This window comes from Sceloporus undulatus, chromosome 9 (genome assembly GCF_019175285.1).
Source record: "Sceloporus undulatus isolate JIND9_A2432 ecotype Alabama chromosome 9, SceUnd_v1.1, whole genome shotgun sequence".
NCBI lineage: Eukaryota > Metazoa > Chordata > Lepidosauria > Squamata > Phrynosomatidae > Sceloporus > Sceloporus undulatus.
This window is the reverse complement of record NC_056530.1, coordinates 1059719-1081920: the sequence shown is the minus strand read 5'-3', so window position 1 is coordinate 1081920 and position 22202 is coordinate 1059719. Positions and strand designations below refer to the sequence as shown.

At 42.2% G+C, this 22202-nt stretch overlaps 1 protein-coding gene across 6 annotated transcripts in view; it reads left to right on the top strand.

The window, feature by feature from the left end:
* Positions 1 to 2928: 2928 nt before the first annotated feature.
* The window catches only part of ZDHHC18 (zinc finger DHHC-type palmitoyltransferase 18), a 45227-nt gene continuing 25953 nt past the window's right edge, over positions 2929 to 22202 (top strand). For 2 of the 6 annotated variants that reach the window (XM_042439293.1, XM_042439292.1), the window contains exons 1-3: positions 2931 to 3388; positions 13337 to 13497; positions 18006 to 18155. In XM_042439293.1, the coding sequence (XP_042295227.1) occupies positions 3063 to 3388; positions 13337 to 13497; positions 18006 to 18155 (637 nt within the window). In that variant the 5' untranslated portion in view covers positions 2931 to 3062. Of the gene's footprint in view, positions 3389 to 13336; positions 13498 to 18005; positions 18156 to 22202 lie in introns of all 6 variants that reach the window. The other 4 variants (XM_042439290.1, XM_042439294.1, XM_042439291.1 and 1 more) reach the window with 3 other exon arrangements.

Genomic DNA, 22202 nt, shown 5'->3' with positions numbered 1-22202 from the left:
AAAACAAGCTTGCTCCCTCCTCAACATGACACCCCTTCAAGTATTTAAACAGGGCTATCATATCACCTCTTGACCTTCTCTTCTCCAGGCTAAACATACCCAGCTCCTTGAGTCTTTCCTCATAGGGCAAGGTTTCCAGACCTTTCACCATTTTAGTCGCCCTCCTCTGAACACGCTCCAGTTTCTCAATGTCCTTTTTGAATTGTGGTGCCCAGAACTGGATAATGTCATTTGACTGTGTAAGGCTCAGCATTCAGATAATGTCTGCTATTATTACGTAGGCTCCAGATGAAAATACAGATGTTTGTCTGGGCAAGATAAGAGATGCTTCTGATTAGCAGAGCTGCCCAGCTGGGAATACGAAGGAGTTCAGCTGCTTTGCATGAGGTTGCACTCCCTTTGGAAATCCAGGTTTATATGTTGCAGGTGCTCTTTGATGGCTGTGGCTAGGAGTGCTTTTTCTCAACTTAGGCTAGTGTGCCTTCTGCACTTGTTCCTATGGAGCAGGGGTGGGAAACTGTGGTAGAATCATAGCATTCGAAGAGACAACAAGGGACATCCAGTCCAACCACTTGTCGTGTAGGAATACACAAAGCACTCCCAACAGATGGCCATCCAGCCTCTGTTAACCTCCAAAGGAGACTCTACCAACCTCTGAGGATTTGGAAGCATATTCCACTGTCAAGCAGCTCTTCCTATTGGTAAGGTGGAATCTCTGTTCCGGTAGCTTGCATCCATTGCTCTATATCCTGTTCTCTGTAGCAGCCGAAAACAAGCTTGCTCCCTCCTCGATATGACATCCCTTTAAGTATTTAAACAGGGCTATCATATCACCTCTTAACCTTCTCCAGGTTGAACGTACTCAGCTCCCTCAGTCACTCCTCATAGGGCATGGTTTCCAGACCTAGTGGGTGCAGGGATTTTCTACCACTAAAACCTTCTCATTTGGAAGGATTACATGGCATAAAAGTACCCTGAAAGTGTCTCCAGGAGTTTCTGGAGCCACACTTTGCCCCCTCAGAAAATCTGCCCATGATAAAATGGGCCTTAGTGGTACAGTATCAAGATTATATTGAAATGTTATTATTACGGCCGATGACCAGCATAAAACAATATAAAAGAGTACAAGACTATACAAGATTATATTACAGCAATGCACTTAAGAGGGGACTGCCTTTGCAAAGTGTCTATGCGCTTCAGCCAGACAAAAATACTACCACTAATGTTTTGAGCATATGGATTACGGAAAGCCTGTTGCTCCCTCTTTCCCTCTTTGGAGGAGCTTATCTCACTTCCAGTCTGTTTCTGGAACCATTTCAAGGTGCTGCTCGTTCCTTCTAAGAGCCCTGAATTGCTGAGGGCCAAAAAGACCTTTTCTTCTCTTGTCCCATGCATTAAGATCATCCAGAGTGGCTCCTCTTTGTATCCTGCCAATATCCGAAGTCCATTTGTGGCAGGGAAGAGGAGCAAGCGTTTCTTGTGGCCATCGTCAACATGACCTTTTGGTATTTGGTTTAAAAAGAACTTTTCTTTCAAGCAAGTATGTGGCCTACAAGTCCAGCTGGCCCTCCAGACCCATGGGTTTTCCATCCACGGAGTCAAGCATCCACGCTTTGAAAACCACCCCCAGAAATATACATTTGGAGTTTGCCATATTTATACATGGGGCACCATTTCACTATGCCTTTGTATTTAATGGGACTTGAGCATCCGCGGGAGAATGCAGTTTCAAAATGCAAAGTGTTAAAACTGTGTCTCCCATCCCTTAAAAGAAAGTAAACCATTCTATTGTGAAATGTTATTGTGTCGATGTTTATTGTGAGGTCTTTTGAGATTTTCCAAATGGAAATATGGATGGAAGAGAGACTTTTAGGTGATAGACATGACTCTGGTGAGGCTGAGTGTCTGTTGCTGGCTTCAAGGGGACTCCGATTGTGGCAGCCCTGGAAGGGCCTCCTTGGCAGGCAAGGCTTCATCTCATTTTGCTGGGTCTTACTGCATTTTACTCCATGGCTGTAATTTACTCTTTTGTTGTTATGTTTTAGTGTGTTGTCAGCCGCCTCAGTCCTGCAGGAGAGGCAGGGAGAAAATATTCCATTCTATTGCTATATATGATTATATATATATATATATATATATATATGCGTGTGTGTGTATGTATATATATATATATATACACACACACACACACACATATACACATGAATATATATATATATATACACACACAGAGAGAGACATACACACAGAATATATATATATATATAATAAATTATTTAATTTATAAATTATTATTTCTTATTATATAAATACCATAAATAATATATAAAATGAATATATATATATATGTATATATATACACACACAAACACACATAATATATATATATATATATACATACACACACACACACACACACACACACAGAGAGAGACACACACACACAAACACACACATACACACCTCTGTTGTAAGCTGCCCAGATTCCCAGTGATTGGGTGACATATAAATAAATCATATTATTATTAGTAGTAGTATATATGAATATATATACACACAAAAACACATAGTATATATATGAATGTGTATATATATATATATATATATATATATGAATATATATACACACACAAACACATACATATATATATATATATACACACACACACACACACACAAGCACATACAGTACACAGTATATTTGAATATATCTATTCACACATGAATAATATATATATATACACAGAGAGAAGGGCTATAGATACATGTCTATGTACGCTCCCTACCAAGAGGCAGAGGCCCAGCTGGAAGGGGTCCCTGGGGGCCGAGGAGGCCTTGGTCCTTTTGTGAGGTCAATGGCCTGGAGAGGAGGAGGAGGGAGCGGAGCCAGAGGAGGCCCAGCCCCCGAGGGAGGGAGGGAGGCTGCAGTGCCAGGCCCTGCCCACCGGACAGGAGGCGGCGGCGGTGGCGGCGCTGCTGCTAAGGCTGAGTCTGGTGCTGCGAGGGGAGGCCTCGGCGTCTCCCCTTCCTTCCCTCCCTCCACCGCCGCCTCCTGCTGGGCCATGAAGGAGTGCGAGTACCGGCAGATCCCTCCGGGGACCCCTTCCGCGCCTCCGGCCTCGGAGCTGCCTGCTCCTGCTCCTTTGCCGAAGGGAGAGGAGGCCCAGGAGGAGGAGGCGGAGGGGTCCCCGGGGCGCCGGGCGGCCCTGGCCCTGGCCTCTTCCTCGGCCGAGGCTCCCCGGCTGCTGGGGCGGCGCAAGTGGGAGGTGTTCCCGGGTCGGACGCGGTTCTTCTGCGGCGGGAGGCTGATGCTGGCCAGGCACAGCGGCGTCTTCCTCCTCACCCTCGGCCTCATCCTGGCCACCAACGCCCTCTTCTTCGCCTTCGAGTGAGTCCCGACTCAGCCCAGGCAATGATGCCTCTCTCTCTGCCTGTGTCTATAGTGTGTGTACACATGGAATTGTGTGTGTGTGTGTGTGTGTGTGTATACAGTATATATAGAGAGAGGGAGCCATGGGGGGCCCTCAGGAGACACACCTCACACTCCCAGGCCTCCCTTGGCATTTCAGATATATATATATATACACACACACACACACACACACACACAGGGACATTGTAGGACTGTATAGGTATATGTGCCTGTGCCTGTGTATATACTTTCTATACACACACAACATATGTATCCTATTATATATACTGTGTGTGTATACAGTATTTTTAATAGGATACATATGTGTATATGTATAGAACATATATATATATATACACACACAATGCATGTGTGTCTGTAATACAATAGATAGAGATATATGTGTGTGTGTGTACGTATTATGTATATATATATATTTATATATCATTTGTACATAGAATATATGTCTGTACACCAATGTGTGTCTATTATACAATAGATATATACTGTATGTGTATCTGTCCATATAATGTATATATGTATTGTGTGTGTACATAGAATGTATATGTATGTGTATACATATAGATACATATACAATGTGTGTGTCTATAATAAAATAGATATATATACTGTATGTGTATATCTATATATTATGTATATATGTGTGTATATATATATATATATTGTGTGTGTACATAGAATGTGTGTATATATGTATACATACATTCTGTGTACACCCACTACACACATATACATATGCACATACAGTATATATATATATATAACTGTTGTATTGTACACACATTATGTGTACATGCACTGTGTGCATGTTTATGTATGTGTGTGTGATACTATATCTATGTGCGTGTGTACATTCATCCCTCCACATTTGCAGCCTTGACTTCTGCAGATTTGATTATTCACAGATTTGATGACTATGTTCTCTCTAGGAATATCTAGGTCCTCCAGCGCTACTCTATGCTCAACTTTAACCAAAACTCACACTAAAGGACCTGGGGACTCCTAGAGAGAACCCTCCGCTAGGCCTTTGTAGTTCCTCCAGCGTAACTCTATGGTCAATGTCTAGCAGATGATGACCACAGAGTTGCACTGGAGGACCTAGAAATTACCAGAGAGGTGTTTTCTCAGGTAAAAACATAGTGCTTTTTGTTATGTGCGGTTCCCCCGCATTCACAGGGTCCTGTGCCCCGAACCCCAGCGAATGTGGAGGGCCAAGTGTACACTCACACATATAGGTACATAGATATGTGTGAGTGTACATGTATACATATGTGGGTGTATACAGTTGGCCCTTGCTCTCTCTAGGAATCTCTGGGTCCTCCAGCGCAACTTTGCCAGAAGTTGACCAAGGAAGTTCCCAGAGAAAACACTTCTCTAGGCAATTGTAGGTCCTCCAGCGTGATTCTATGGTCAACTTCCAGCAGACATTGACCATAGAGTCTCACTGGAGGACCTGGAGATTCCTAGAGAGGTGTTCTCTTAGATAAAAAGCATAGCGTTTTATTATTTGCAGTTCTTTCACATTCACGGGGGTCCTGCACCCTGAACCGCAGTGAATGAGGAGGGCTGCCATAAGTCATAGGGTTTTCTTGGCAAGACTTGTTCAGAGGGGCTTTGCTATTGCCTTCCTCTGAGGCTGAGAGAGTGCAACTTGGCTAAGGTCACTCAATGGGTTTTCATGGCCAAGCAGGGATTTGAATCCTAGTCATAGTGTAACACTCAAACCACTACACCACACTGTCTGTGTCTAAACACGTATACACACATGAGGGATAGTGTGATGTAATAATGGTTTGGGTGTTGAACTGCATCTCTGGAGGCCAGGGTTCGATTCCCAACTTGGCCATGAAGCACACTAGGCAACCTTGAGCAAGTCACACTCTCTCAGCCTCAGAAGATGGCTGTGGCAAACACCCTCTGAAGAAACTTGCCATGCTATTGACTCGCTTATTCGAAAACAAAGATGTTTCTATCTCAGCCACTGATTTTGGATTCTGGAGTGTTGCAGGTCCCAGGTAAAGGGTGCCTAACCTGTTCCAACGCTACAGCGGCGATTCTGTTAGAAGTGAGCATCAGCAATTGCACAGCACATGCCAGAGAGCCTTGCTAAGTGCCACTGTAAATCTTGTCTGTCTGTCACAGAGTCTTGTAGCAGCTGACTGTGATGTCCACCCTCTTCATACCCAGACAGAAGTAAGGCCATTGGATTAAGTAGCACTTACCACATATACTGGACCTTATGTGTAAGTCGAGGGCAGGTTTTAGGGCCAAAATTAGGAATGTCAATATGACTCATGGAAAAGCCGAGGGTAAAACCTAGGAGGGACATGTAACAAACCATGAAGCAAAGGGAAAAGATGCTGAAGAACTTACAGGTGTAACTGTTTGAGCTCAAAGTAAAAGCTGGATGGATGAGAGTAGAGAAGGATCCATGCTTCCAGGATATATGGGTTCTTGCCTTTAACCAGGGTTCCTTTTAAATGTAAGAGTTAAAGTACAGTACTTAAACTGATCTGTGGATAAGTCAGCCCAGGTTTTTCGGTTCCTTTTAAAATAAGAGTTAAAGCACAGTACTTACATTGACCTTTTTTGACTAAAATTTCTAGACTTACACAGGAGTGTATACAGTACTACTCCCCAGGACCTGTCTCTAGGGTTGTGACCTGAAAGACTTTTGCAGTTGTGTTGTGCAGTCTGCTCTACCTTTCCTCAGAAGTCCATCTTGCTCTGTTTAGTGATAGTGTTCCTCACAGGGGAAGATTTCACTCTCGTTGTGGGATACAGTCGGCCCTCCGTCGGCACACATTCTTTATCCACGCATCCAGCCATCCATGGCTTGAAAATATTTTTTAAAATGCATTCCAATAAAAAAGCAAACCTTGATTTTGTTGTTTTATGTAAGGGTCACCATTGTATTATGCCACTGTATTTAATGGGACTTGAGCATCCATGGATTTTGGTATCCATGGAGGTCCTGAAACCAAACCCCAGCAGATACCAAGGACCCACTGTATAAGCCAGGGGTTCCCAACCTTCCTAATGCAGTTCCTCATGTTGTGGTGACCCAAACCCATGAAATTATTTTTGTTGCTGCTTCATAACTGTAATTAAATAGGTGTTTTCCAATGGTCTTAGGCGACCCCCATGAAAAGGTCATTCGACCCCCAAAGGGATCCTGACCCACAGGTTGGGAACCACTGGTATAAGCTCTTGTAAGGTAGAAGCCATCCTGGTATTTGGCCCAGGAGTCAGCAAAGTGCAGATGAACAACAAATCCCATCTGCCTTGCCATGGTGAAGAATCCAGAGAGTCATAGCCCAACATTATCTGCAGGGCTGCAGTTTTGCCCAGTCCTGATTTAGTCCATGCCCAGGGTGACCAGACGTCCTCCTTTTCCAGGACATTTGAACCTGCTGCCCAGGAGGAATTTCAAAATGCATGACCGTAATATTACACTTATATTAGTGTTTATAGCTTTTATTTGATTATATGGTGTATGAATTTATTTCACTTCTGTGCCGCCTTTCTCCCAAAAGCGAACCTAAGGAGGCTTGCAAGATAAAAACATATTAAAAAGACACTGCTATAAAATTTTTAAAACAAATTCAAATCATCTAGCTAAAACAGTATAAAATGAATGCAAAAACGTACAAAAGATATAAACGTAAGTAGAACACACGCCCCATATAAAAAGACCGCTCTGTCGTGATTATATATTGAAAAGCCTGCCTTAAAATGCCCTACATTTTTCTTGAGTCTCCCACCCGTTGCAGTGCCTTGTCCTCCTTTGCAGCTAAGACATCTGGTCATCCTGTCCATGACAGATTGTAGCTACAAGATAAATCTTAAGTCTTTTCGGTATTACAAGGCTTGTCAGGAGGTCTCTGTTTGCAGATATAGAAAAAAGGGCACTCTATTAAAGCTCATATTGTAAAGCAAGATTATACAGAAAATTGTACAGAGATGGCAATACCCTCCTTTGAGAGATGCATTGACGAAAGGAGAGAATGCATTGACACTTTGACTTCAAGGGGGGCAGGATATACTAGAAATGTACAGTTTTCGGGGTCACTGCTGAAGAAGCCATGTTTTGGGGAATGCTGAAGCCACCCTTTTATTTCACAGAGGTTTTCTTTCATGTTCATGGGCTCTGTTCAGTGGTAACCTTGCCTTATCAAGGAAGCTTTTTTTTTCATCTGCATAAGCTGGAATGCCTATTTTGGGCTACTGTCACTTGTCTGTTACGACACTTCCATCCCATTTTGTCCCAGAGGCGCCTCAAAACCTCTGGAGCAGCTTTTCAGAACAGGCCAGGGGTTTACGTGGGTAAAGACATGGACTGGCAAAAAGTAGGATTATCTAACTTGTGCGGACAGAAGCTCTGCGCTTGGCTAAAGCCAATGTGGGATGCAGCCTATGTTTTAAGGTTTTTGACCCTTCCTTTTCTCCAAAGAGCTGCCCTCTGTCACTTTTCTGACAGCTTTGTGTGATAGATTAGGCAGAGAATATAACTGGATTAAAGCCATCCAGTGAGCATCATGGTAAATTGGGGCTTGTAATCTGCGTCCACACTACAGAAATAATGCAGTTTGACACCGTTTTAATTGCCAAGGCTCAATGCTGTGGAGTCCTGGGATTTGTAGTTTGTTGTGGCACCAGAGCTTTTTGACAGAAGGCTGAGGATCTCACAAACAACAGATACCAGAAATCCATAGCATTGAGCCTTAGCAGTTAAAGCAGTGTCAAACTGCATTATTTCTGTAGTGCAGATGCAGTCTTGGTCTCCCCTTTAATCCAGTACTCTGTCCACTGCATTGTGTGCTTGTTTCTTTTTTGCCTTGGCAGTAGGACCACAGCCTGCCTTGGCATCACCAAGCCACTTTGTGTTTGTGATTGTAAGGTTGGGGCTGCTGTTAGATGATCATAACAGCTAAATGCAACCTGCATGTTCAGGGGCATTCAACTAAGTAAGGATAAACAAGAGTTGTGTGTGTGTGTGATTCATGCTTTGCTTTGGGTCTCTTCACCTTCACCTTCAACTGTTGTTCTATGCCTTCAGATCATTTCCAATGAGGAAATCGAACCCTGGTCTCCAGGGTTGTACACTGACTCTCAAAACAATATACTGCACTGGCTCTCAAGAAATAGTAGTCACCTGTAAAACTGGATGAACTTCCTCCATTGCTCTTTATAGTGAGTTGTTCAGGATGCACTGGGCTGTATCTGGGGTTCTTTCAGATTGGGCTAAAGAAGCATCTGTTCCCTTAATGTGTTTCCTTGGGTTTTTCTAGTTGTTGTCACCACATCCACTCATTCTATTATTTTTTGGGACCACTTGGAGTATTTTCTTAGATAGGTGCTATTGATACTTTGATACTTTCACTTCAAGGGCAGCAGGATATACTAGAAATGTACAGAGCTTTTCCAAAGGTTTCTTTCTTTCTTTCTTTCTTTCTTTCTTTCTTTCTTTCTGGATGTAGTTTCCTTGGGTGGCCTTATGATTTGAAGAGCAAATCTTCTCTCTTAGTTTTTCCTAGGAGTTAACATGCAAATGTGTTGTTTTGCTAGTACACTTTTACAGCACTGTATCTACAATGTTTTTTGTTAAATAAAGACAGATATTGTTCTGATATCACAACAACTTGAGGATGGGACCAAAACTGGAATTGCCAGCAAATAGTCTGGGACAACAGAAACGTTATTCGGATGTTTTAAAGAAAGACTGAGAATTACAGTAACAAAATGCTACCTCTCACAAGCAACCTACCAATATATTTCCCCTGTCTGCCATGCATGGCTTTTCCCCTGTGTCCTTACAGCAGTGTAAGGACAGTTCAGACTGCTCAGCTGCCATGCAAAAGCATTTGCCAGCAGCCTCTCTGTGACTGCCATATCGTGAGAAAGCAGGCTTTAATCTTTCTCTAACATGCTTTTAAGCCCCCTGTTCGACTTTTCCCCACTAGATGCTTTTAGTGAGAGATGGGAGAAAAACTTGTGCATTCCAGCATCACATTGTGGTGCTTTGTGTTGCGCTTTCTCTGTGTGTGTGTATTTTAAAGGTGCTAATTCTCCTTTTAGGGCTGCAGCAAAGGGTCACATCTTTCATTACAGACCCCCTCTTTGACTGGTGGGCTGCAGCTGCCTAGTGGGATTAGCGCTTCTTTGGAGAAAGAAGAGTGATGGAGGATTCAGGGATGAACACGAAGGGCTTATTGCATGTCCTTCTGTCCTTGCACAAAGGAAAAATCATGGGGACAGCTGTAACAGATGATATTGGTGTTGATCTGGTGTGGCTTCACAACCGAACTTGGGAGATGCATCAGATGCCTTTAATCCTCTCATGAGTGGGTTTCGGGAAGTATTTGGGCAGCTTCCGTATATGTGTTGGGAGTCTGTGTGATTATCAGTGCTTATAATAGTAAAATCCTTTAGCAGAGTGGGGGAGAGACAGTGTTTTTGCATTTCCCTTATATAAACGGCTATTTTCCCCCAGAGTGCTAATTTTGTCTAAAGCCTCTGTTTGTGTGCCCTGCTTGTCCTGTCTTTGCTGGTGATTTAATCTTGCCTTTTTAGTAGTCAGGCCTAAGAGTTCATTGTCTCCCATGTTTTTGACAGGAAGTGCCTGCAGCTTCAGGCTAGGTGAATAGAGATATCACCTTTGACATGACTGCAACTGTTAGTCCCTATTGGTAGACCATTGAATTAATAGAACTTAATTGTGTATTGGCTTGCCTAGTTCCCTCTAATTCAGTGGGTTTATTCTTATGGAGATTTATAACTGGATTTAGGCCCCTGTCTTTACTAGTAGAAATCACTCCACTAAATGCATCTGAGGACATAGACTGAAGTCTAGGAAAAGTCATGCTGCCAACCTCTTTCTTTTAGTGAGTCTCAAAGGTGCTACAAGATCTCTCCGCATACTGATTCTACAGACTAACATGGCTATATCTTTGAATTCCAGTAGAAATCAGTAAGCCAGACATCTGTCAGATGTTCAGTTAGCTTATGTGAGTTGCATTATTGGTAGATATAGACATCAGCATGATTGCAGTGTATGTCTCACTGTGTACATCCTATACCTCACCACCACTGACATACAAAGTGCATGCTTTCTCTTGCTTTGTATGTGAACTGGCTCCTTCAGCAACTTGGATGTGTATAATTTGCTGGTAGTCATTCACATGTACACACCTGAATTCATTCACTCTTGAGTTCATGTTTCTAGAAGCTGGTTTTTCTTTAGATGACTTGTTAATGCTGTTCCTTGTGCTGACATGATAACCCTTTTAGTTCAGTTCTGGAACTCTGCACCTTCCCCATGATTGAGAGTTAGATCAAAAGTTGGTACAAAAGTTTGAAAGAAAGAATGACTTGTTATGTGGCACACACACACACACACACTATAGTCATTCTTTAAAGAAATTCCCCCAATTCATTGCCCTACCTGCAAGGACAAATTCTTGGGCAGCAAGAGTTTTGTGTTGTCTGCTGCCTTGTGCTGTTCTTAGCAAAGTGGGAAGAAACAGGAACTAGTTGCCTTCCAAAGATATGTTTGGATCCAAAGATTATTGACAATGAATCTATTTAAATATATTAGAATTGAGGTTTTTTAATTAAAAAACACTAAAAACTTTAGGATAAGTTTATGTTAGTGTTTGAAACTGTCCTGGGTGTCCTTATAGACAGACTTAGGTAACTACTTGAGAATAAATTCTGTGGACATCAATAGAGATTGTACCGTGTGTATGTGCCCTCAGGCTGCCTCTTATAGTGACCCTATGAATTTCATTGGGTTTTCTTATGCAAGGAATACTCAGAGGTGGTACCTAAATGTAAACATAGTTTATCATCATCTCTCCAGCATATAATAAACATTTCAGGAAGGAATAAAGGCTGCTTTGACTTTCCCCTCCCATTTCTAGAGTTTCCAGCTTTTAAACCAAACTGTGTCTTGAACAGTGGCTTGATGTGTCAGTTTTAGGAAGCAGAGATACTGTATATACTCTTGTATAAGTCTTGAAATTTTAGTCAAAAAATTGACCCAAAAAACCTGAGTCGACTTATCCGCTGGTCAATATAGGTACTGTATATATGTAGAATTTTGTAAGTTCTTTGGTCTTGTTTTATTTTGCATTATCCTTTAGATCCTTTGTTACATGTCCCTAGATTTTACCCTCAACTTATCCACGGGTCATATCAAAATCCATAATTTTGACCCCAAAACATGCCCTCGGCTTATACATGAAGTGTTTCCCAGCTGGGCGTAACGTCATGTACTGGTTTCTGCGATCCATGCTTCTGTTAACATCACAGGACCAGGCAAGGCCATTTTTTCATGATCAACCCTGCTGCCATCACTTGGTGATCATACCCTAGCTCCCTATAGCCTTTCAGTTCTTTCTGGCAAATGATCCCATCCTTTGCAAATCTGTTCTTTCACGAAAAGAACAGAACAGAAATAGTATTGAATTCCCTCATGACGCACAGCTTACTCCCACTTCACAACTCAAATCAACCACCCACCCTTTCTCCTCTCGAAAAGAATACGATGGTTACCCTTGACAACTCAAGACTTTGTATGTTCAGGTTCTGTACTCTTAACTCTCCTTGTCCTCTGATGACATTGGGAAATATACCTTGTCTCTTGGTACTGAGCCCCAAATAAGAATTTAAATAATACTGACAATTCTGGATTCAGATGGTGTTCCACTGCTTTTAAAAAGGTTCTGCTTTGATCTGGCTTACATCAAGACAACATTATCAGCAATCTACCCAATGGCTTTGGTGCACCAGAATGTAGGTCTGAGTGGTTGATGGAGACATATTTATCAATTGCTGAATATATGGTTTTATCTTGAGTAGAAGAACATAGGAGAAAGTGCTGTGCTTCAACAAGAACAGATACTGCTATAGGGCATTAAAGGTTTATTCCCCCCTAATCTATGTTTTCCAGCACAAAGCGATTGCTGATCCAGTGTGGTCAGACTACTGTATATTGCTTTGGGTTTGCCAAGCCATAGCCTTTGACAAGTAACTGTATCTCATGGTTTACCTTTTAAAAAATAGAATCATTGGGGTTCATCGATCAATACTTTGACAAAGTTCCCCATGACATTCTTGCAAACAAGCGTGTAAAATGTGGGCTAGACAAGGCAACTGTTACATGGATTTGTAACTGGTTGACTGACCGAAGCCAAAGGGTGCTCAACAATGGCTCCTTTTCATCCTGGAGAGAAGTGACCAATGTTCCGACAGTGGAACACACTCCCTCGGAGTGTAGTGGAATCTCCCTCCTTGGAGGTCTTTAAACAGAGGCTGGATGGCCATCTGTCGGGGATGCTTTGATTTGGAGTTTCTGCATGGCAGGAGGTTGGACTGGATGGCCCTTGCAGTCTCTTCCAATTCTACGATTCTATGATTCTACTGTCATTGACAAATCATATTTTAAAAGTTTAACTTTTTAAGGGACTACACCCCTTTTTTTTTTTTTAAGACATCAATAGGGGGGAAATCGGTTTTAATAATCCTGGCAGGTCATGTGGCTGAACTGACCTCAGAAATGGAATTGTGGGATGTAGAACTAGCTTTTGCTTGCTGATGAAAAAGAACATTGAGGAAAGAAGTGCTCTAGGAAGCACAGACTTACTGCAGAATTTGTAAGATATCTAAAGAGGCAGGAAGGATGTAGTTGAGGAATACGCTGTGAGTCCATGTTGTGTTGCAAATTATCATGTCCACGTAAGATAGCCACTACTGTTCATCATGGACTTTATTACTTTGAACTAAATGATCTACTCTGTGGATTTTAGAGACTAATGCGTGCAGTAAGAGAAACCCACTTGGGTGAAAAGCTGGTACAGTGAGTTAAGGCCCTACTTTAAAACTGTATTGTTTTCATTTCAGCTGTCCCTTCCTGGCTCGTAATCTGACCTTGGCCATTCCTATCATTGCTGGCATCCTGTTCTTTTTTGTCATCAGCTCTCTGCTGCAGACCAGCTTCAGAGACCCTGGTATCCTGCCCAGAGCCACCCCCAGCGAAGCTGCAGATCTGGAGAAATGGATTGGTGAGTGCTTCTTGTCATATTTTTACTTATGCAAAATGTTTACAGATGCTGTTTGTGATCTGATGGTATCCAGCATCCTAATGCAGGCAACTTCATTTCCTGAGTCTGAAGCATTCTGGCAGGGGACACAGGGCAGTAGGTTTGCCAAATGTTGACTTGGGGGTCTTGGATACCTGAAGCCAGAGGTGAGGAACTTTTTCCCTGTTTTCAAGGACTACATATGTTTTCTTTGTGAAGGGTGAATGTTTGAATGTTTATTTTCTAGACCGCTATTCCTTAGAGATCACAGCAATTTACACAATACTGTATAACACAATAATATAGCTGCTGGTCAGTGGGCCCAGACCCAAAAATGATTATGGCCACCGTTTTCTTCTCTTCCCACCCATCAGTCTATTGGGGCATTGGCAGATGACTCTTGTCATCTGTCTGAATTGGTCACTTGCAACTTTGGCCCACTTCCCTTCCTTCCTACTGAGCTCACCATATCTGTATGAGCAAAGATCAAGGGCCATATGAAATTAGCAGAGCTTAGAAATGTTACCTTTTTTGGACAGTAACTCTAGAATCCCACAGGTGTCCATGCTGGCAGAGGGATTCTGGGAGCTGTCATCCAATAACAGTAATGTTTCCAAAGTTAGGACTTTAAGCCTTCTTTAGTGCAAAACTCACTTTGACTCTGAGTAGTAGGCTTATCCCTTGTGATATTGCTTCTCCTTCTCCTGTTTTCTGTGTTTTGGAGCCAGAATGCCCCATGCTATAGCAGAATGGGGAAGAAAAGAGGATGTCCAGACAACAGAAGCCCTGTAGCTAAGGACAGTGGCTTGATTTTTTTATTTCATAGAATCATAGAATCATAGAATCGTAGAGTTGGAAGAGACCGCCAGGGCCATCCAGTCCAACCCCCTGCCTGCAGGAAATCCATATCAAAGCATCCCTGACAGATGGCCATCCAGCCTCTGCTTAAAGACCTCCAAAGAAGGAGACTCCACTACACTCTGAGAGAGTTTGTTCCACTGTCGAACAGCCCTTAACATCAGGAAGTTCCTCCTAATGTTGAGGTAGAATCTCTTTTTCTGGAGTTGCATCCATTGTTCCTGGTCCTGTTCTCTGGAGCAGCAGAAAACAAGCTTGTTCCCTCCTCAATGTGACAACCCTTCAAATATTTAAACAGGGCTATCATATCACCTCTTAATCTTCTTTTCTCCAGGCTAAACATCCCCAGCTCCCTAAGTCGTTCCTCATAGGACATGGTTTCCAGACCCTTCACCATTTTAGTCACCCTCCTTTGGACATGCTTCAGTTTCTCAATGTCCTTTTTGAATTGTGATGCCCACAACTGGACACAATATTCCAGGTGGGGCCTGACCAAAGCAGAATACAGTGGAACTATTACTTCCCTTGATCTAGACACTATACTTTTATTGATGCAGTCTAAAATTGCATTGGCCTTTTTAGCTGCCACATCGCATTGTTGACTCATGTTCAACTTGTGGTCTACTTGGACTCCAAGATCCCTTTCACATGTAGTTTCATTCAGCCAGGTGTCCCCCATCCTATATCTGTGCATTTTATTTTTCTGCCCTAAGTTCAGTACCTTACATTTCTCTGTGTTGAATTTCATTTTGTTAGCTTTGGCCCAGCTAACAAAACAGGTCATTTTGAATTTTGATCCTGTCCTATTTGGTCCAAAGTCTCTTGCCCATCCTATTAATGCTCTCTTGATGAAGAATCATAGGATCATAGAGTTGGAAGAGACCACAAGGGCCATCCAGTCCAACCCCCAAGAAGTAAACATAATGAACAGTAAACATAATGGAAAGACTTATGGTCACCTTTCCAAGTTCTGAGCTAGACAACGGAGCCTGAATTCCATCACATTAGAGCCAGTGTGGGGTAGTGATTTGAGTGTTGGAAACCCCACTGGGTGAACATAGGTAAGTCACACTCTCTTAGCCCTTCCCAAACAAATTTTGCCAAGAAAATCCTGTGACAGCTTTGTCTTAGTGTCGCCATAAGTCAGAAATGACTTGAAGACATACAACAACAAGCAAGCTGGATCTTAAAGTATTTCTTCTCCCCCACCACCAGCAAAGAAAAAAGTGTGTTCTTCTCAAAGGAGCAGGATTGCAAGTGCCTTACTTTCTGATGATACCCTGTTTTCACAGGTACTATCATCAGTCTCCCAGATGACTCAGATGGATGACATAGTTCTGTTTCCTCTATTCTATCACAAGGTTCTTTTTCTCGTGGTTTGCATTGCTACAGCATATGTCACTTTTTATTTTATTGTCTCATAGTGACTTTATGATCAGTAGTCCAGTGCAATGTTATCAAGTGGGGGGAAATAATGCTTTATTTATTTATATCTGATAAGTTTGAAGCCTTTCTGCCAAATGACATTCAAGATTACTACCAAAATTCTGTACAAACAATCAGTCGTTCAGCCACTGTAAAATAAAGAAACTGAAAACAAGCGGTTATGCCCTCCCCCAAAGATAAATGCTTATGTTAACTTGCTCAGCAACCAGTAATCCCATCTACACATTGGACTGGGCAGATAAGCATCTTACATGTGCCTTCCTATGTCTTTGCTGTGAGGGGAACAATATGATGAAATGATTTTTAAATGCACTGTTGTTTATAGCCAAATAGCCTGGGTTTGCTTCTGGCTTTAGTTTTATGTTCTGTATTTGATGTGTTAATCTGTGTTAATTGGATTTTCTGTGCATACATTTAACCTGTAAGTCACTTTGGGTGCTTTGTATGGCAGAAAATGCATCTGAGAAATGTCTAAATAAAATAATTTTTCTGCCTCATTAAGAATTATTGTGCAATAGGATCAGGAGGGGAAATGGCTGAAGGCTGTGTTCAGTTGCTTCTTTCAATTTAGCTGGTACTCGCCAGATTGGTTGATGCTAGCTGGAGGTGCTTGGATGTGGCAGAGGAAGGCTTAGCACAGAGGGAAATAGGCAAGATTTATATTGTATGATAGCTTAATTTTGGAAATAGCAATTACATAAAGAGAGTATTTAAATCAGGACTGTTTATTTTAAAAAATGGTGGGGTGGGCATATCAGGCCCTTTAGAGGTCTATAACACCACTGTTGCTGTTTGTTTTTTTAACTTGAATTCTTTTAAGCTAACAATGTATGTTACATTCACAGAGAAACAATCCCTTTATTTAGGATTTCTTTTTAGTTGAGATGCAACTAATTGTTTTTAATGATCTTTTGTGTATATACAATTTTGAGTGATCCACAGTTTTTGGATAGTCTTGGTTCTACACAAGAACTTGTGGCCATTGCGTTCACATTTCTTATTTTCTTGCTTGACTGATGCTTAGTGGCTAAGGAAACTTCCCTTCTCATCCACTTCACCCATTGGGTGGGTGCAACATGATTTCATCAAAAAATAGTACAGGATTCCACCACCAACACTTTCTTTCCTGCAAGAAAGACTGGCTGAAAGTATGTCAACTTTGACTGCTTCTTGACAGAGGAGTTCTTCCATAGAGCAGCAAGGAAGGAAAAGCCGCCTCCTTTTTCCCTCTGGCCTTACTAGCTCAGCAGTTTTTGTCCAGACAACCCCCAGCTTTTTCTCCAGTCCTGGAGCTGAGTGTGAGGTAGGGGATTGCCATGGAGTTTCTGGGAGTGTCCCCACCTACCTATGCAGCTTCAAAGTTAGAGTCAAATTGGTAACTGGTGCTTTCGAGTGGATGGCTGGGGTCCAGATGCCAAGATGACTTCAAATGTCTAAGTTCAATACTTGCTTAAGGGTATCAGACGAATAAGATCATGGCCTGCCTAATTCAGTGTCCTTTGCAAAAGGTAAATCCCAGTAACCAGTAGATACGAGCTGATGCACTGAAGATTGGCCTGCAGGTCTGTAATCTACTTGATACATACCTCTGAATTACAGAACATCTCCAAAACACTAAAAACTTTTTCATGCAGCATGATGCATGTCTGACAGCACTGCAGGGCATAAAGACTGGACACAGCATGGTCTAGAGGCAGCACGCACAGGCTGCCTGTTTAATGGCATCAGCAAATGTGATGAAAAAAGGTCAGAATGTGGAAGCTGTCCTTTCTGTTTTTAGGACAACTGACACACGCACCCATTTTTTCCCCTTAAGCTTCTTAAAAATCTAATTCAGGAAGACTTTCACTTAAACGAAGGTGAATCTTATGGATGCAGATAAATTGTTTGAACTTATCCTGTTCCAACTGTATTTCAGTTCAGTATGACTAATATTCATCAGACAAGAGGAGTAACATAGTTTTAAAAATTGGACACTTAAAGAAGCACTACAAAAATGTATTTCTTGCCTGTGGCATGGTGAATAGGTGTCATGCAATAACTTCAAAAGTGTGTGATGTGGATGATGGGTTGTGCATCCTGATTTTGGGCAGAGGACTCAACAAGAAGATGCCAGAATCCACTCTACCCTTTAATTATATCTGAGCTGAATCTAATATACGGTTGTTGTTGTTTTTTCTTTGCAGACAACATGGGCACCTCCACTTATCGGCCACCAGCTCGCACCATGGAAGTTGTTATAAACAAATATATGGTGAAGTTGAAATACTGCTATACATGCAAAATGTTCCGTCCTCCTAGGACTTCCCACTGCAGTGTCTGTGACAACTGTGTAGGTAAGTTCAGAGAAGGATGCCCTGCAAGCAGTAATGTTGACTAATCTTTCTGGATTCATCTGAATCCTTAGGTATGCTGCCTCTTCCATTATCAGTTTTGGCCACAGATGATAATTGCTGCTTGTTGTAACTCTGACCGTCTAGTTTGCTTGTTACATTTCTTTACGTAAATGGGTGCTTGTGGATTATACCCTACTAGATTTCAGGCTGGATTCTGGAAACGCCAGAAGCTAGTTATATTTTTATTCAAATGATATATTTTTATTCAGAAGAGAAAATAATCCAAAAGACAAACCAAACTTTCAAATAGACCAAAATGCCTATAACTCCCTGGCCCTCAAACTATCAAAACCAGCTCTAGAGTACCCCAAAATCCCACAGTAACTTCTAGATGCTTCCATATTGCATTTTTGGTAGAAAATATGACAGTGTGGCCCACTACTGATATGAGAAATGGCTTCCAGCACTTGTTTTTCTTTAAGGCAAATTCCAGTGAATCAGATGGTAGACAGTATTTGCCTTCTTCACTAATAAAATGGCAACAAACTCCTTTATAAATTGTGGATGCTGTACTTGAGAGTTCTCTGATGTACAGTTTAATTGAGGGCCATTACCTTGTGGAAAGAGGATGGCATATGTTGAAAAGACAGCCAAATTCTTAGACTTGATACATGGTGAAGGAGACTGCTGCTGAACTACAGCTCCTATCATCCCTTACCATTGACTGTGTTGATTAGTGCAATTTGCTCTTTCCCTTGTCTGTAGGTATGGATAGGTGACAGACAGATATTGAGATTGGTGGAAATGTTAGGAATGGGCAAGTAGCAAAAATGTTTCTGTTCTGTGGAAATGTCAGCAACCAGTTCCTTTCCATTCTTGAGGCATTTGCAGTGTAGCATGGACTTTGTAGAAAAAAAACCAAAGGTTAACAGTCATATTGAGACATGAACCAAGCCTTGGATGCACCCCAGTTACTGACTCTTATCAGGATGCACAGTGCTTCAGGGCAAGAGAAAGTTCTGGATAAGACATTCTGCTTCTTGAAGCAGATTCCTGGATGGTCCAGTGGTTCAGTTTCTCCCCTTCTCTCATCTCTCACTGTCTAGGAAGTAAAATTTTCAAGAATCCAGTCTGGATAGATTCTGTTTCTCAGCCAAATTACATGTAAAGTCATGCAGGTTCTAGAGAGCAGTAGGTGAATACTGGCCCAAGGAATGCTTCCAGTGAACAGTTATGCATTCGTTGAGTTATGTAGAGGCACAGAACAGCTGTGTCTTGAGCAAGGCAGGGCCAGCAGCCACCTAAAAATATTTCCAGTAACAGATGGGGTGGGGCACTGCAGGGCATTAGGTGAACTTCCTTCATCAGTCTGCCATGGTATTAAACAAGACTGGGCAACTGGAGGAGATGGTATGGGCTGTGGGGAGGGAGAGAAAAGGGGGTAGGACCAGAATCCAAATGGGTGTACATGTGACCAGAGCCCTTGAGGCTGCTAATACTTTGTCGGGAGAATCTTTTAATGTGCTTGGATATGACTATGCTGCAGAACGAGAAATATATGTTTTAAGAAGATGGCTCACAGACGAATACTGACTCTGAAATGAGAGCAAGTTATAGCTCAGGAAATCATAGGCAGTTTTTCTGCTGATACTTTAAGAGGAGAAAAAGACACCAACCAGGATTTGGGATGACTGGGTGGGAACTTGCTGTGTGTCTCCCCTTGTTTCTCCTTTGCAAAATACTTAATAATAATAATAATAATAATTTGTTTTATTTATATACCTCTATTCCAAAGATCATATCGGTGAACAGCAATTAAGCTAATTAGCAAGTAAGCTAATTTGCCCCCAACAGTCTGGGTACTCATTTTAGTGACCTCGTAAGGATGCAAGCCTGAGTCAAGCTTGGGCCCTTTTGCTGGTCTTGAACTCGCAACCTTGTGGTTTTGAGTGAATGGCTGCAGTACAGGCATTTAACCACTGCGCCACCAGGGCTCCTAAGTCTTAAGACTTGTCTGCAGTGCAGATTGGGTTTAATTGCCCTCATCCCCCCCCCCCCCCCCCCCCCCCCCCATACTGGCAGCGATAGTTCTTTCAGAGGGGTGCACAAGTGAGTAAAATTTCAGATAGTTTTAGCAACTCCTACAACACTGCTCACTCTTGCTTTCCAGTAAGCCATCTAGGATGCCAGTTTGCTCATATTTCCCTTAGACCTGGCACTGGGACTGTGACCAGTTGCTGCAGTGTCCATTCCGTAGCAAGCACATACATCCTTCCTGCCAGTTTCACACATATCTTTAGTCATGCTCTAGGCAGAGGTGTTTCAGGGCGCCATCCTGTCCCCGATGTTATTCAGCATCTATATGAAGCCACTGGGAGAAATCATCCATAGACATGGAGCGGAGTGTTATTAGTATGCTGATGACACCCAAATATACTTCTCCATGTCTTGGTCATCAGTAATGACGACAGATGACATTTCTCCCCTCAATCAATGTCTTGCAGCAGTAATGGAATGGATGAGGGAAAACAAGCTCAAGCTGAATCCAGACAAAACGGAAGTAGGGGGCCCCCAAACCAGGTATCGGGCCGCAACCTCCAGTCCTAGAGGGGTTCATGCTCCCCTCAAAGGACTGTATTCACAGTTTAGGGTTGCTTCTCGACTTGTTGCTTCAGATGAGAAATCAGGTGAATGCAACGGTCAAGAGCGCCTGTTATCAGCTCTGGCTGATACATCAGCTGCGCCCTTTCCTGAAGCTGGGTGACCTTGAAACTGTAGTACATGCACTGGTAACCTCAAGACTTGATTTTTGCAATGCACTCTACATGGGGCTACTCTTGTGCCTAGTTCGGAAACTTCAACTGGTACATAATATGGCAGCCAGATTGATTACCGGAACAACTAGGAGTGACCATATTACACCAATATTGAAATCACTCCACAGGCTGCCTATTCATTTCCAGGCACAGTACAAGGTGTTGGTTATTACCTTTAAAGCCCTCCATGGCTTGGGCTCAATCTACTTAAGGGATCGCCTCCTTCCGTATAATGCGCCCCATACCCTCAGATCCTATGGGAGGAATTTGTCACAGTCCACAAAGACCAGATTGATGGTGACCTCCCAGAGGACTTTTTCCGCAATTGCTCCCACTTTATGGAATGGCCTGCCAGACAAGATCCATCAAATTACCAACCTAGAGAGCTTCAAGAAAGCTGTCAAGACGGATCTCTTCCGGCAGGCCTTCCCGGAATAGAACCCGGCCATGTAACGCTCCCCCCACAGACATATATAAGTTAAGATTCTGCCCACCGTTATTTTATTATTGTATTTATTGTTTATAGATTTTATCATCTGTAATTTTAATGGATAGAATTGTTTAATCCCTTTTTAAGGAGGGAATTGTATATATTGTATTTTTTAAAGGTTGTACGCCGCTTTGATTGTAGTTTTATTATTATTTATTTATTATGTTGGATTACAGTTCCCATCAGCTGTTTAGCTAGTGTAGCTAATGCTGAGGCATGGAGTTGGAGCCCAGCAGCATTTGGATGGCCACAATTTGCCCATGCCTTCCTTAAGGTCACTCAGTTACTTACTTGCATATACTGCCTCCAGTTAGGTTCTGCACCACTGCTCTAGAGCTTTTTCGTTAGTAATTGTAGATAAATATATTTTGCCCTCTGGAAAGAAAGGGTGAGTTCCTGTACAGAACTGGTGGTCTCCCTTCCACCAGTGTGAAGATTTTGTGGTAGGGTTTCAATGTCTAAAAAAGGGCAGTTGTTAAACAGATACATGCAAAATACCACAAGGACAGTCTTTATATATGGCAAAACTGAAATAGATTATGTAGCGACGATACTTTCAGATCATGGTTCTTTCTCCCACCTGCAAACCTCAATCAACCATAAGCTGGAAGAAGGCAGCACTTACAGCAGTAGGGGTTTGCTGGCTTGTTTAGGTGTGAGCGTTCAGGCCTTGGTCTGCCTCTTCTCATTCATAATAATAATAATAATAATAATAATAATAATAATAATAATAATAATAAT